The 15,313-nt window shown below is 40.1% G+C and overlaps 2 protein-coding genes across 2 annotated transcripts; both read left to right on the top strand.

Moving 5' to 3' along the window:
- The first annotated feature begins 1,023 nt into the window (after window positions 1-1,023).
- On the top strand, window positions 1,024-6,595 carry LOC127340018 (uncharacterized). The gene is made up of 3 exons (XM_051365806.2): window positions 1,024-1,148; window positions 1,239-1,427; window positions 6,450-6,595. The coding sequence occupies exons 1-3, from the start codon at window positions 1,049-1,051 to the stop codon at window positions 6,593-6,595; spliced, it is 435 nt and encodes a 144-aa protein (XP_051221766.1). The 5' UTR covers window positions 1,024-1,048.
- Window positions 6,596-7,259: 664 nt separating this feature from the next.
- LOC127327606 (uncharacterized) lies at window positions 7,260-11,144 on the top strand. The gene is made up of 7 exons (XM_051354388.2): window positions 7,260-7,388; window positions 7,984-8,067; window positions 8,592-8,717; window positions 9,737-9,841; window positions 10,207-10,377; window positions 10,460-10,539; window positions 10,943-11,144. The coding sequence occupies exons 1-7, from the start codon at window positions 7,260-7,262 to the stop codon at window positions 11,007-11,009; spliced, it is 762 nt and encodes a 253-aa protein (XP_051210348.2). The 3' UTR covers window positions 11,010-11,144.
- Window positions 11,145-15,313: the final 4,169 nt, after the last annotated feature.

Below are 15,313 nucleotides of genomic sequence, written 5' to 3'. Positions count from 1 at the left end.
TGGAAAGATCCATCCTATGCGAGTCCGTGGCAGGAGCAGGGGTGCTTCGGGAGCTGCAGAGGAGCAGCCTCTACGCGGAGGAGAAGATCGTAGGTTCGAACGGAGACGGCGAAAGGGAGCTCGGCGGCGGCGGTGGATGAAGAGGAGCAGGGGGCTGGGGAGCCATCGCGCCAGGCTGCGAGAACAAGGACCGTCGTGAGGCCGAACCTAGCAATAGGACGCGAAGGAGGCCGATCGACGGGGGCGAAGCGGAGGCCCCGCCCAGCCCGACCGAAGAGACGGCCTGGGCACCGGGAAGCAGGGGCACAGCTCCCGCTGCGCCGACGACGGCAGGGCAGGACAGAGAGAGGACGGAGAGGGGACTCCCGATCTGGTAGGGGCCGAGGCAGGGGAGGCACGAAGAGGGAGATCAGTGCGGCGGCAGCACGCACACGCCCGTCGCCCACATGGTCGCGAGAGCTCAGGTGGGGCTTTCCGTTGGATCGTTTTGATTTTAGTTCAAGTCAAAGTTTTAAAGTTTGATTAATATAAAAATGCATTTCAAGATGAATTTAATGATACTAATTTTGTATTTTAGAAATTAATATTTTTCCTATATTTGTAATCAAACTTTGTAAAGTTTGACTTTGACTAAACCTAGAACCCCGTAGGGTAATTGTGAAAGGAGGGAATATTTTCTTTTTGATATGATGGAGAAAGATTACTCCCCTTTCCGAAAAAAAAAAATGAAAACTTGATGAAGCCTTGCGGTGGAGTACTACTTAATCTAGCCGCACCAGAACTTAATCTAGCCGCACCAAAAACCAAGCACGATCGAGTATCGAAACACCAGATCCGCATAAATAAACCATTAATGGAGCTTTTCCCTAAAATATGATAATTATGTGAAGCACAGATAATCACTCGGAAAATAAAGGGTCGTGTGGGTGAGGGCTGAGGGGCCTGACAGCTAGTGCTTCAAATACCACACCCGCACCCCGTCTCCTCCTCTCCCCACTCACCCCAAAACCCTTCCATCTCCATAGTACTGTACGGCTCCACCGACGCCATGGCGCCTCCTCCGCCTGTTCGTCCTGCCACAGTCGGTGGCCCAATGCTGAATGAAATCTTCGAGGCGGTTCATGAAGGCAACCTCCCCCGCTTCAAGGGTATGCTGTGCTCTCTCCGTTGTCTCCAATTTTCTTTCCGATGCGGTTTTCCTGATCGAGTGCTAATTTCTTATGAGCAATATGTTGCAGTTCTGGTGATGCTGCTGGACATGGGCAGGGGTCGCCTCAGGGAGGCAGTCGAAGCCCTGAGGGTGGAAGATGAAGGGTTGATGAAAGGCCTCTGTGCGCTTCACATCGCCGCCATCAGAGGGAGGCTGCAGTTCTGCAGCTACCTGGTCGAGGACCTAGGAGTCGATGCGAATGTCGCTGATGAGCATGGTCAGTATTAACTATAACTAGGGTGCAGAGGCCTGGAGAATTCTCTCTTCCGATATCTCAAAATTTTGAAGTTCTATATTTCGGGATTGTTTTAGTTTTCTACTTAGCATGTTCTAAGAGATCCATCATTTGTTGGGGATGTTAATTTCTTTAAAGTAGAAGACACTCCCGTTTGAAAAAAAAACTACCTTTTTCGATAAAGGAGCAGCAAGCCCCGGCCTCTGCATCAATCGATGCACACGGCCTTTTATTGAACGTATAAAGTATCAAAAATCAAGTACAAAGTACAAAAGGCATAGGGTAAAAAATAAATATGTGCCCGACTTGGTTGCCACATACATCAACCAGCGGGACAGCAAAACATCTAAATAGGCTAGCCATACTCTATCCTATTAATGTGTCGCCACCCAGTAGCCCGGTAGTAGAAATCCTGAGTAAGCACCAGCAGTCTGTTGCATCCAGTATCCATATCCTTCCGCTGATCCTCCGGTAGCAGGAAAGCACATAACCGTATCCAGTGCACAGCTCGAAGAATAACCTGCAAAAAGTTAGTACCCTTTTGATTATTAAAAATCATGTCATTTCTAGTGTTCCATATTGTCCAACATATAGCAGATATACCAATCCTAATTTTCAGTTTATCTTTCTTCGGAACTCCATACAACCAGTTCCCAAACATATTATTAATGCTCGTAGGTGGCGGGACATTATAGGCAAAGTAAATCATCCGCCAAATAATAGTAGCAAAAGGACATGCAAGGAACAAGTGATGCACAGTTTCATTTGTATTACAGAAACAACACTTTTGAGATCCCGTCCATCTACGTTTCGCCAAATTGTCTTTAGTAAGTAAGAGCTTATTATTAAGAAACCACATGAAATTTTTTATTTTTAAGGGGATCTTGAGTTTCCACAAATATTTGCGCAGGAATCTGGTATGGCCATTCATATAATCATGATACATAGACTTAACAGTAAACACACCCGAATCTGTAAGCTTCCATACAAACTTATCAGGTTCATTAGTGAGATTAATAGTTATGAGTCGTTGACACAAATGCAACCATTCAGTATATTTATGATCATTAAGACCTCTCCTGAAAGTAATATTCAACGGATTTTGTGCCAAAACTGTGGAAACCAAAACATCTCTATGTTGTACAATATTGTAAAGAGAGGGATATTGTCGTGATAGAGGAACATCCCCTAACCAGACATCTTCCCAAAAGCGTACCGAAGTACCATCTCCAACTTTGAAAAAACCTTTACTAAAGAAGTCAGATTTTACTCTCATAAGACCTTTCCAAAACGGCGAATCAGTAGGCTTTGCCTCAACTTGCGGTAAAGTCTTAGAGTGCAGATACTTGTTGTGCAAAATTTGTTGCCACATACCCTCTTCAGTAAGAAGTTTATATAGCCACTTACTCAGTAAGCATTTGTTTTTTAATTCCAGAACTTCAATACCCAAACCCCCCTGGTCTTTCGGTCTACAGATTATGTTCCATTTAGAGAGCCTATATCTTTTCTTTTTTTCATCCGATTGCCAAAAGAAGTTAGATCTATAATAATCTAGTCTCTTTCTAACCCCCACAGGGATCTCCATGAATGATAACATAAACATTGATAGACTTGTTAACACCGAATTAATGAGAACCAATCTATCGCCATAAGAAAGCATCTTACTACGCCAGCACCCTAATTTTGAAGCAAAACGGTTTTCAACCGGATTCCATTCAGCATTTCTCAAGATTCGGTGATGGATCGGTATACCCAAATATTTAAAAGGTAAAGCACCCGCTTCACAACCAAAAATCTGCATATATTGTTGTTCATTATCCTTTGCTTTACCAAAACAAAATATCTCACTTTTATGAAAATTAATTTTCAGACCAGAGAGCTGCTCAAATATACATAGAATTAATTTCATATTCAGTGCTTTAACAATATCATGTTCCAAAAATAAAATTGTATCATCAGCATATTGTAGGATAGAAATTCCCCCCTCGACTAGGTGAGGTAGAAGACCCCCAATCTGACCCTCCTCCTTAGCTCGTGCAATAATAATAGCTAGCATATCCACGACAATATTAAATAGAATCGGAGATAAAGGATCACCCTGTCTCAAACCTTTCCTAGTTTGGAAATTATGACCAATATCATCATTAACCCTAATCCCCACACTCCCTCCATGAACATACTGTTTAATTCGATCACACCATATCTCATCAAAACCCTTCATACGCAGTACTTGTTGTAAAAACGGCCATTTAACTTTATCATACGCCTTCTCAAAGTCAATTTTGAAAAGAACACCATCTAACTTTCTCCTATGCAGTTCATGAATGGATTCGTGAAGCACAACCACTCCCTCTAAAATGTGTCTGCCTGGCATAAATGCAGTTTGGGTAGGTTTGATTACATTATGAGCAACCTCCGAAATACGAATAGTAGCCACTTTAGTAAAGATTTTAAATATCACATTAAGTAAACAAATCGGGCGGTACTGTTGTATTTGTGTCGCATTATATTTTTTTGGAATAAGAGTAATAACCCCAAAATTTAGCCTATGTAAAGGTAACTCTCCTCTTTGGAAGGAAATAAAAAGCGCCATTAAATCCACTTTTATTACTTCCCAAAAGGTCTGATAAAACTCTGCCGGAAACCCATCTGGCCCCGGCGCTTTATTATGTTTCATCTGTGAGATCGCCTCATAAACTTCCTCAAAAGAGTAGTCTTTGATGAGAAGCTCATTCTCAGCCGCCGAAACTTGAGGAATATCATCAACTCTATCCTCCATCATTAATACTGGACTATGTTGCGGTTCACCAAACAATGTTTTGTAGTATTCAGTAATATAAGTTTTTAGGTTCTCGTCCCCAACAATCGTCCCCTCCTCTTGTTCGAGTTGGAAAATTTTCTTCTTCCTATGCTTCCCATTAGCAATTAGGTGAAAATATTTTGTATTATCTCCCCCTTCCTGTATATACTTAACCTTGGCTCTCTGTGCCCATTTGGTTTCTTCCGACCTTCTAAGCTTATTCAACTTATCATTAGCCATTTTTAACTCATCCCTCTCAACATTAGATAAAGGACAAGTCTCCGCCTTAATATCCAGGAAATCAATAATTTGTAGTAACCTCTCCTTTTCTAGTTTATATTTTCCACTAAGATTTTTCGCCCATCCCCTTAAAAATCTGCGTAAATGTCTAATCTTTTTTTGCCAAGTATCGATTGGTGAGACCCCCATTGGAGCTGCAGCCCACTCAGCTGCCACCAAATCATAGAAACCGTCCTGTTGCAGCCAAGACAGCTCAAATGAGAAACGGGCTTTGTTTCCTAAGTGTGCATGGTTTCCCGAATCAATAAGAAGAGGTGTGTGATCAGACCCCGACCTAGATAAAGCCCTTACCGACACTAATGGGAATTTTTGTTCCCACTCCACACTAGCAAGCACACGATCCAGCTTTTCATAGGTAGGAGTCACTCGCCTACTAGCCCAAGTATATTGACGCCCCGATAGTGCAATTTCTTTCAAATTTAAACTTTCAATAATAGCATTGAAGATAAAGGGCCACCGAGGATTATAATTATCATTACTTTTATCCTCAGGTTTTCGAAGTATATTAAAATCTCCGGCAAGGAGCAAAGGTAGAGATTCAACCTCACAGAGACGCACCAACTCGGACAAGAACACGTGTTTAAGAGAATCCTGAGCAGCTCCATACACTGGTACCAAGACCCACTCAAACCCATCAATTTTTGATTTTAAAGATAATTTGACACAGAAATCACCATTAACTACCTTATTAACTTTTAAAGTGTTATTATTAATGCCAACCAAAATACCCCCCGAACGCCCCTGAGGTGGCAAACAAAACCAACTAAACTCCTTCCCGCAAGATAGATCCCTAAGGAAAGGAACAGTAAAATTTGATCTTCCTGTTTCCAAAAGTGCTATATAGTCTAGCCGATGTTCTCTAATAGCTTCTTTGACAAAAAGGTGTTTTCCCGGATCACCAAAACCCTCACTATTCCAAGTCAATCCACACAAAGAGTTCAAAGCCATCTAATTATAAATTTTATTCCGAATCCTGTTACTTCGTCTAACCTTAGTCCTATCATAAGACTTTTTCTTTTTATTCCGTCTTGTCTTATGTGTTACAGGTGATGCACAAAGCAAATCATTATCTGATGGAAAATCATCATCTAGATCCCCAACTAATTCAGACGCATGTGAGACAGTAAGACAAGGCAAATGTTCCGCACTTTTTTCCAACATGGACTCATTCTTTTTCAGGATAGTTAGTGTCCTTTGAAATTCATTCTCTTTAATTATATGTGCCGCATTAATTTGGTCTGAAAGTGAACTACCCATTGATACCCCCAAAACAGTAGCATTATGGATAATTTGTGCATCTGAAAAATTAAGTAGCGAGTGTGGCTGAGAAATACCTTGCGCAAAACTTTCATTACGCCTTTGTGCCAGAAGCATAGCTTTTTCAAGCTGAGTTGCATCAGCATTTGGTTGCGCTCGAAGTCTTCCACTAGACCTTATACCTTTTGCCGTCTGTGATTTAACGCCTCCAAACGCAATCACTTCATCAGAGAATAAAGCTGGAGATACCGGCGTGGTCATTAAACCCGGTGTTGTGCTCTTCTTGGTAGCCAAATCTGCCTGTGATACAAAATAATTTGAACATGTTGTAGCAGAAACATTATCAAGTAGGACAGCAGAGACATCATTCTTATGACTAACCAAATCCGTAGCCATTTTGCACTCTGCTATTCTACTTTTTTCATATAATACTTATATAAACTCGACGGATCCATTTTGCATATTCTGACGGATGTGTTCCTGTTTGTAAGCTCTCAGTCTGAAGAAACATAGTACAGTTCATGAGTTTCTGGGATTAAATGTATATTGTGGAGAGGAAATATGATTTCATACTTACATGTAGGAATATCGTATTTCTATGCTGAACTTAAAACATTTTTAAGATTCACTACTGCGTGAATTGACAGGTAGGACACCTTTGTTTTTGACGACCCTCTCTAAGAATGTCTGCTGTGCCACGTATCTTCTTGATCATGGTGCCAATCCAAACAAATCATGTCATGACGGGATTTCACCTCTACATCAAGCAACTGTATCAGGTCTATTTCTATGAACAAACATCTCTGACACGCATAGCCAAATTGCAACACTTCTTAATTCAGTAGTCTTTTGAGTTTGTAAGTTCTAGTTTGTTGGTGGTGTTATCTTCTAACTACGGTCTATTTCCATTTTGTCATATAGTAAATTTTTATTGTGATAATAAACTATCTTCAAAGTGGATAGTAATTATCTACTCAATTGTAATTAAAATGACCACAAATATGGCAGTACATATGTGAGTTTGTTGGGTTTCGATGGCTTTGTCCCACTTACTAATTAAATTGTGGCTACAATAAAGTAGTAATAAAAATCAGCATGCATCAATTGATGTAGAGGCTGAGGCACTGTGTCTCCATTTCGGAATAAGAAGTGGCTACAAACCTATAACTCCATTATGTGCCACCTTGCATATTTTCACTTATCACCTATTGTTTTTCAAGTCATTTATCTAATCAAGTTGGAATGCAGCAACTGAATGTGGGATATTTGCGCATATAGCAGTTATTTTGTTAGATGGAAATTAGATACCGCAAAATACATACGTATGAAATTTGAATAATTTTCTAGCCACTGAAAAGATCGGCTTTGTTCCTTTGTATCCAAAGTATTCCTTGTTGCATTTTTTATAACATTTGTTTGGGAAATATGTTCATGCCTTTTTTCCAGGAGATTGTAAAATGGTAAAACTGTTGCTTGCCAAAGGAGCATACGTTGACCTTGAAGCTCATTGTGGGACACCACTTCATGTTGCTGCTACAAAAGATCATGATGGTGCTATGAAGATTTTATTGGACCATAATGCTGATGTAAGTTTTAAGTGAATACCATTAATTTCTCGTAAAAAAGTACATACCACTTCATGACATGTCTTGCTAAGAAAAATAGAAGAAATAAATACACATTTGTTTAACTTCAATTTCACTCATTTCTAAGCAGTATTTGAACATTTCTGGAAAAGAAAATTCTGGAAATTTAGAAGTTTTTTTAAAATGGAATATTTTTAAAAAAAAAAAATCTGCAGCTGTCTGTTGACAATCTCATTGATGTCATGAGAGTTGTTTATTGTTTACTCCCTCTCTCACAGTTTATAAGGCACGCGCGTACCCCTAGGTCGCAAATTTGATCAAGTTAGCATTAGTTATATGTTATAAAAATTATATCATTAGAAAGTTCAGATGTTCTATTTTCTAATGATATAATTTTTATATTATATAATTTAAATTATATAGGTTAAATTGGTGACCTAGGGGTACGCGCGCGCCTAATAAACTGTGAAGGAGGGAGTACTGAAAACTAGTCACCGAAATATGTTTCTACACACTATACTTACCATCAAATAAACAAATTCTTACTTCTATCCTTAGTTACCATTATTTAATTGTATTTATTGTCTCTCACTAGGTCAACAAGATGGTAAATGGTAAGACACCTATGATTGCTGCTATTGATGCTGGCTCAAGGAAATGTATACTTCTCTTGTACAAGGTATAGGCCTTTATCTTAGCTTTGTTGACTTGTTGAATTTTGGTGACTCCCTTTGTTATGGCTTAAAATTCTATGCTTAATATGGTAAGTATTTTTTTTATTTGATGGTGCTAAGCTTTTGAGCAATTCAAACAATTATTTCATACTAGAATTTGTGGCCCACTTTGCCTTTGGCACATAAAAATCTTTCCACAAGATTGTGACCATCAATTTTGTTGCCACTAGCATGATGATAATGTTCCATGACAAACACTTTCTCCAGTTTTCAAAAACATGACATTTTGGACATAGTCCTGGTAAAACTTTTAAATCTTCCACCAGCTATGTTCTTGACAAACAACTTAATAGAATATGTTTGTTTTCAAAAACAATTTCATAATATTGATATATTTTGTTATGCTAGAAATAATGGTCAAAGTTAATAATTTAAGACTGTTAATGTACAGCAGGTCAGTGGTTTCAAGGTAGTTATTTTTGTATGATAATGGAGAGATTGTGAAATTAACTGCTTAATTTCTGTGTAGGCTGGTGCTGATCGGAAGGAAGCTTTAACATATGCTGCTGAACATCTCCACGCTGAAAACGTTGTTTCAAGTGACTTTGTCAAATGCATACTGGACGATTTTAATACCAAGCGTATCATTCCTGGTGTAAGAATTATCTCTCTAGCTGTACACGCATGTATTTTTCTAAACGTCATTGTGAGCCAGTAAGGTGCATGATCAATTTTTATTTTGAACGCTAACTACTTGAACCGCTGCATCTCTTGTGTACACATAGTAGAATGTAGATGAGGACAGTCCAATCTGGCTATATATATAATCTATTAGCTTAGGTGCTACTAGCAATACAGATGTATTTTTTTAAAACGTCACTGTGAGCCAGCAAGGTGTATAATCAATTTTTATTTTGAATGCTAAGTACTTGAACCTCTGCATCTCTTGTTTACACGTAGTAGAATGCAGATGAGGACAGACCAATCCAGCCATATATATAATCTATTCGCAATACAACTTAGGTTTCTATCCAACACTCAACCTGATTATAAACTTGTTGATTCCTGAAATATTCAAAAAGCTAACAAGTTGGTGATACTGCATGGTTAGCTCTTCTTAAAAAATTGTTGGTTACAGATGATTGTTACACAAATCTATTTATCCAATTGTGCACAAGAGGTAGTTATAGATGGTTGTTAGTAGGGTTGCAAGCCGCGTCCGCAAAGGTTCCTGCAAAACTAAATAGAGTAAATGGGGCTATATTAGAGCTGATTTAAAGCATGACTAATGCAAAAAAAAAAATTATCCACGTCCTGCCCCGCTCGCACCCCTAGCTAGTTGTTAGGGATATTATGGGAGAGGTGAAATGAAGGAGTAAACCTGGATTTTTTTTTTATGTTTTTATGTAGGATATGCTATGCTGATGTTGATTGTTACCTTAGTATGGCATTTAGAATGTGCGAGAATTTTAGATGAAAATTTAGTTTTTTTACAATAATCAGCATGGATGCTAGTAGATAATTTGAAGTACCAGAAACATTATGCTTGTGCTCACATAGAAAATGAGAAAAAACATGTTTCTCCAGATCTTAACAGCACTGTTCTTAGTAATTTGTACAGCTTTTATATATTTTATGACTTCTCCATGCACTCTTCTCATTTGATATTCACAGGAGCCTGTTGTTAAGCGGGAAACAAGAGATGGAGGGTTTAAGGCAATAGCGAATTACGCTTTCAAGAATAAGGATTTTGAATCTGCAGAACGATACTACACTTTGGTATGTATACTAAAGCTCCATATATCTTCTCACCGGGTTTCATTGTTCAATACGTATCTTATAATGGCTTGCAAGTTCTAAATTTTCCGTAGGAGTCATGGGTGGCCTAGTTTCTGACCTAGGTTTGTACTTTTGCTGAATGTGAAAGGAAGTTCTGCATGCAGCTACATGGCTTCTATTTAAAATATGAGTCATGGGTAAAGTTAACACCAGAAGCACCATATCGTTTGGTGTACATGACTTGAGTGGACCTTAGTAATCTAGTAACCAAATCGTTGTTTTGTTACAATAGGGTACAAATGCTAATATATTGTGTTCCTTCAGCTGGTTTGCCTGACCACTGTTAATTTTCTTGTTGGGTGTAGATGATAGCGCTTGATCCTGATGACGCAATCGCGTTCTCCAACAGGAGTGCTTGTTGGCTTCTCATGGGTGATGGAGGGAAAGCTTTGTCTGATGCTGATGAGTGCAGGAAAAGGAGGCCTGACTGGCCAAAGGCTTGCTACCGGCAAGGCTCAGCTCTAATGTTACTAAAGGTTAAATAAAAGATGGTGTTCGATGCTTTTCTTTTTTCCTTGCAAATATGTTTTGACCACTCACTCGGTCTTGCATCATCAGGACTACAAGAGGGCGTATGAACGATTTTCTGATGGACTCGAGATGGACCCAGAGAACGCTGAGATGGAGGATGCCCAAAGGTATCCAATCTTCCTATGGTTACACATAAGCATTGTGTGCTTAAGTAGTGCTTTCAGGTCAACCTAGCATTGGTCTCTATAACCGGATAAAACTTCCATGATTCAGTACATCACAGCTTAATTAGTTATATGTTGAACATTCCCTTGTGTTGTAGCCGAGATGGGTAAGCTCATGACCTTATCAGCACAACTTTTGACGATCCATATTATTTGAGTTCAATTATGTCTCCAGTTTGTTAGGATTTTTAAAATCAAACGCATTTTACTATTATTGATGGCAATGCATGGCATTATCTTAGGAACATATGCTGATATGCAGTCCTGACCCCAATGCCTAAAGAACTACATGCGACTCTCCATTATGCAAGTTCGAATCATTGATATTTCTCTCTGGAACATGCAGGAAAGCTTCGGAGGCCCTGCAGGAAAGCATCAGAGTCCCTGAAGTTGTCTGGAGGCCCCAAGCCTGAATGACTCCTTGGATATGCAACGAAAAGGAGTTCTGATTCCTAGAAGTTGTGGGCAGTTCAGGACTTGATTTATCGATCTGAATATTACGCTTTAAGAATTGAACCATATATGGTTTTATAAGTACTCGTGTTTCTTCGTGTGACAATTTATGCAGTAATACATTATGGAACCCTATTATCAACTCGCTTTGCCACACAGGAATTTTGTGGGTAACTAGATGATTTGATCTATAGAACTAGAATCTCGAAATTAGATCTAATATATAAATCTAAGAACCGATCCTCATAAAGCGCTTCCTTAGGGGTTAAACTTCGATCTTTGATCAAGATCGGGCAGCCGTGTCCAGGGAGATAACATAAATCTACAGGGATAATGCGAATGTGGAAGTGGTAGAACAACCTAGGATGGATGTTGTGAGACTAACCACCCAAATACCATGTGAAATTAGGTGAAAACCTATAATTTTGTTGTATTGATCTGACACACGTGGGGGTATATATGTATACAAAACTTAGGAGGCGGAGTGCCTAAGGCCATCTCTGACGCAGCGATGCATTGCGTCTGCATGCATCTGCCACGAACCAAAATGCGGCCCAACGCGGTGATGCAAAAGTGCGGCCGTGGATGGAGCACGGACGCGCGGCGGGTCCTCCCGCGTTGGCCTATTGGTCTCTGAGAGCCCACCTATCGGCGGCACAGCAACCCCGTGGGCCATATTAAATAGGACCGACAAGAGAGTTCTAGACCCCACGCCAGTCCCCCACTTCCACTTCACCACTCGCTCACTCTCCGCCACCGATAGCATTGCCATCATGGCCCCCAAGAAGGAGAAGCGTGTTACGAATGACCACGAGCCGGGGTCTAGCCAGCCGCCGGTTGCGCAAGCTACATTCACACTCTCGCCGCTGACACGCCCCAATGCCGTAGGGCGACGTCCACCAGCCTCACATTTGGCACCTGAGCCCAGATCGGGTTCCGGTGCCACCCGTGCCCACTTCTGGCCATGCCCACCTAGCCGAGATCCAGTGGTAGCACGCGCACCTGCGGCAGGACCTCCTCAATGACCCGGCTTACGCTAAGGGGTCCCGCAACTAGGGCATGTGGTTCACGGCGGAGTACGACATGCGCCTCCACACCTTCTTTGCGTCGGGCGCGCCACCGCGCCATCGTAGGCCAGGAGCGCCGTTGGCATGCCGGTCTGGCGAGTAGGCGCCCTCGCCATCAACGAGCCAACCGTGGGAGCCGCCGCACCACCGCCTCCGCCCAATGTTGTCAATGACTAGGAGGACGCTGACCTATGTGCCGCCATCGAGGTGTTCGACCTCGAGGAGCTGGCAGCCTGACCGCACCTCTGCTCTCAATGTCACCATTCCTCGACATGTGGTGTCACATCAATCTCGAGTGAGTTATATGCGGATGTATCAATCAAGAGAGATATTGATTTCAGTGGGAGTTACTAAATGATTAAAATTTGTTTAATTCAATATAACCAATTAATTATGAAACTTGTCTAAGTGAATTTTACCAATGTTTGTAGATCAATGGCCCACAACAACACCTTCCCGTTAGCTCTGATCTTAGAAAAAAAGAGAAACTGCATGAATCTGGAACTAACTTTGTAGATTGGTACCGCAATGTTAGAACTGTACAGGAAGTTGCTAAGAAAGAGTGTCTTGGATGCAACCCTTGGTGACCCACCGGGTGACACTACGGAACCAGTCAAGGTGCCGACGGCCGCCGGCCGTTGGCACAGCTTGCTTTGCCTTCGGCACAGGCTTGTGCCGACGGCAGCCGTCGGCACCTTGCCGTCGGCACAATAACGCCTCGGCACAGTCAAAGTTGCCGTCGGCACAGGCTGGCCGTCGGCACAGCATCAGTCGGCATAGAAATAACGCCGTTTGGTAATTATGGCTCGATTTTTTTAAAAAAAAAATTTTAAAATTTTTTCAAATTTTTTTTTTTCATATTTTTTTATCCCAATTTTTTTAATCTATCACATGCACCATTTTAACTCTAACTACACTTAATATTAGGTCAAATACCACTCATAGTTAAACTTCTCGGTCAGTCACCCATCCTCACACTACTCCACCCCTAGCACGCTTAACTTCTTGGTTCCATTTAGACTAGATTCCATGAAAGAAATGACACCTTGTTGACAATAATATCATATCAATACTATTAACCCTTATTACTTGACGTTGCACATCATTATTTTTTGAATTTCAAAAAATTACCTACATAAACTACAAGAATAAGTATATTAATCTTGAATTCAAATGGACAATAAAATGATTTATTTTTTCTTTTATTTAATATGGAATAATTAATATCTTTAAATATGTAAATCAAAATTTGACAAATAATATGTCTAAATCGATTAGAAAAATGAGAGGAATCCAAATATGACTTCTATATCATATTTTGAATCTAAAAATATTTTTTCCAAAAAATCTTGAGCATTAGATCATGTACCCGTATTTCAAATCTGGCCGGCCTCCTACCTATTCGGCAGGAATTTGTCTTTTTCATGAGGGATGGACGTAAAAGTTCCAGATACACCGCTAGGGAAATTTTTCATCTTAGGTGGTCTAGTATTTTAAAAAAATATGTTAGTACCAATGTGAAACTTTAATTTGGTGGTTGCTTCACAAAACACCCCGTTTTCGGCACCTCAAAAATGGAAAATGGTTTTTTCGTGCGATGAAATGGAAAACTTCCTCCTGCAATATCGTAAGACATCCCAATATACACATGTATGCACAATATGGGCATATTATCACAAACTATGTCGTGATTCTATCCATAACATTGTCGTTTGACCTAAATGTCATGAAACCTCGAACATGATAGCTCATTTTGTGAAGGATTTTTTGTGCTGTTCGCAATTTTCCAACTTTAATATTTTTTCTTGCAACTATGACACATAATATGACACCACGCGAAGGTTTCACATTGTTTGGATCGTTTTCGATTTTTTATGCCCGTTTCAAACTATATTCAAAACGGCGGGCATGGAGATCCTTTGCCCGGGGCTGAGGCTCGCAGAACTTGCACTGGATCTCTGATGAAATAGCATGTTGTGAATCTAAAAATGATTTTTACAAAAAATCTTGAGCAATATTTCATGTACATGTAGTTCAAATCTGGTCGGCCTCCTACCGATTCGGCAGGAATTTGTCTTTTTCATGAGGGGTGGACAGAAAGGTTTCAGATACACCGGTTGAGAAATTTTGCACCTTAGTTGGTCTAGTATTTTTTAAAAATGTGTTGGTACCAATGTCAATCTTTAATTTGGTGGTTGCTTCACAAAAAACCCCGTTTTCGGCACCTCAAAAATGGAAAATGGTTTTTTCGTGCGATAAAATGGAAAACTTCCTCCTGCAATATCGTAAGACATACCAAGATGCACATGTGTGCACAATATGGGCACATTATCACAAACTATGCCGCGATTCTATCCATAACATGGTCGTTTGACCTAAATGTCATGAAACCTCGAACATGATAGCTCATTTTGTGAAGGATTTTTTGTGATGTTCGCAATTTTCCAACTTTAATATTTTTCCTTGCAACTATGACACATAATATGACACCACGCGAAGGTTTCACATTGTTTGGATCGTTTTCGATTTTTTTATGCCCGTTTCAAACTATATTCAAAACGGCGGGCATGAAGATCCTTTGCCCGGGCCTGAGGCTCGCCAAACTTGCACTGGATCTCTGATGAAATAGCATGTTGTGAATCTAAAAATGATTTTTACAAAAAATCTTGAGCAATATATCATGTACCTGTAGTTCAAATCTGGTCAGCCTCCTACCGATTCGGTAGAAATTTGTCTTTTTCATGAAGGGTGGACAGAAAGGTTTCAGATACACCGGTTGAGAAATTTTGCATCTTAGTTGGTCTAGTATTTTTTAAAAATGTGTTGGTACCAATGTCAATCTTTAATTTGGTGGTTGCTTCACAAAACACCCCGTTTTCGGCACCTCAAAAATGGAAAATGGCTTTTTCGTGCTATAAAATGGAAAACTTCCTCCTGCAATATCGTAAGACATCCCAAGATGCACATGTGTGCACAATATGGGCATATTATCACAAACTATGCCGCGATTCTATCCATAACATGGTCGTTTGACCTAAATGTCATGAAACCTAGAACATGATAGCTCATTTTGTGAATGATTTTTTGTGATGTTCGCAATTTTCCAACTTTAAAATTTTTCCTTGTAACTATGACACATAATATGACACCATGCGAAGGTTTCACATTGTTTGGATCGTTTTCGAATATTTTATGCC

This window comes from Lolium perenne, chromosome 1 (genome assembly GCF_019359855.2).
Source record: "Lolium perenne isolate Kyuss_39 chromosome 1, Kyuss_2.0, whole genome shotgun sequence".
NCBI classification, from domain to species: domain Eukaryota; kingdom Viridiplantae; phylum Streptophyta; class Magnoliopsida; order Poales; family Poaceae; genus Lolium; species Lolium perenne.
The sequence above is the reverse complement of the archived record's forward strand: the minus strand, read 5'-3'. Positions and strand labels throughout refer to the sequence as shown.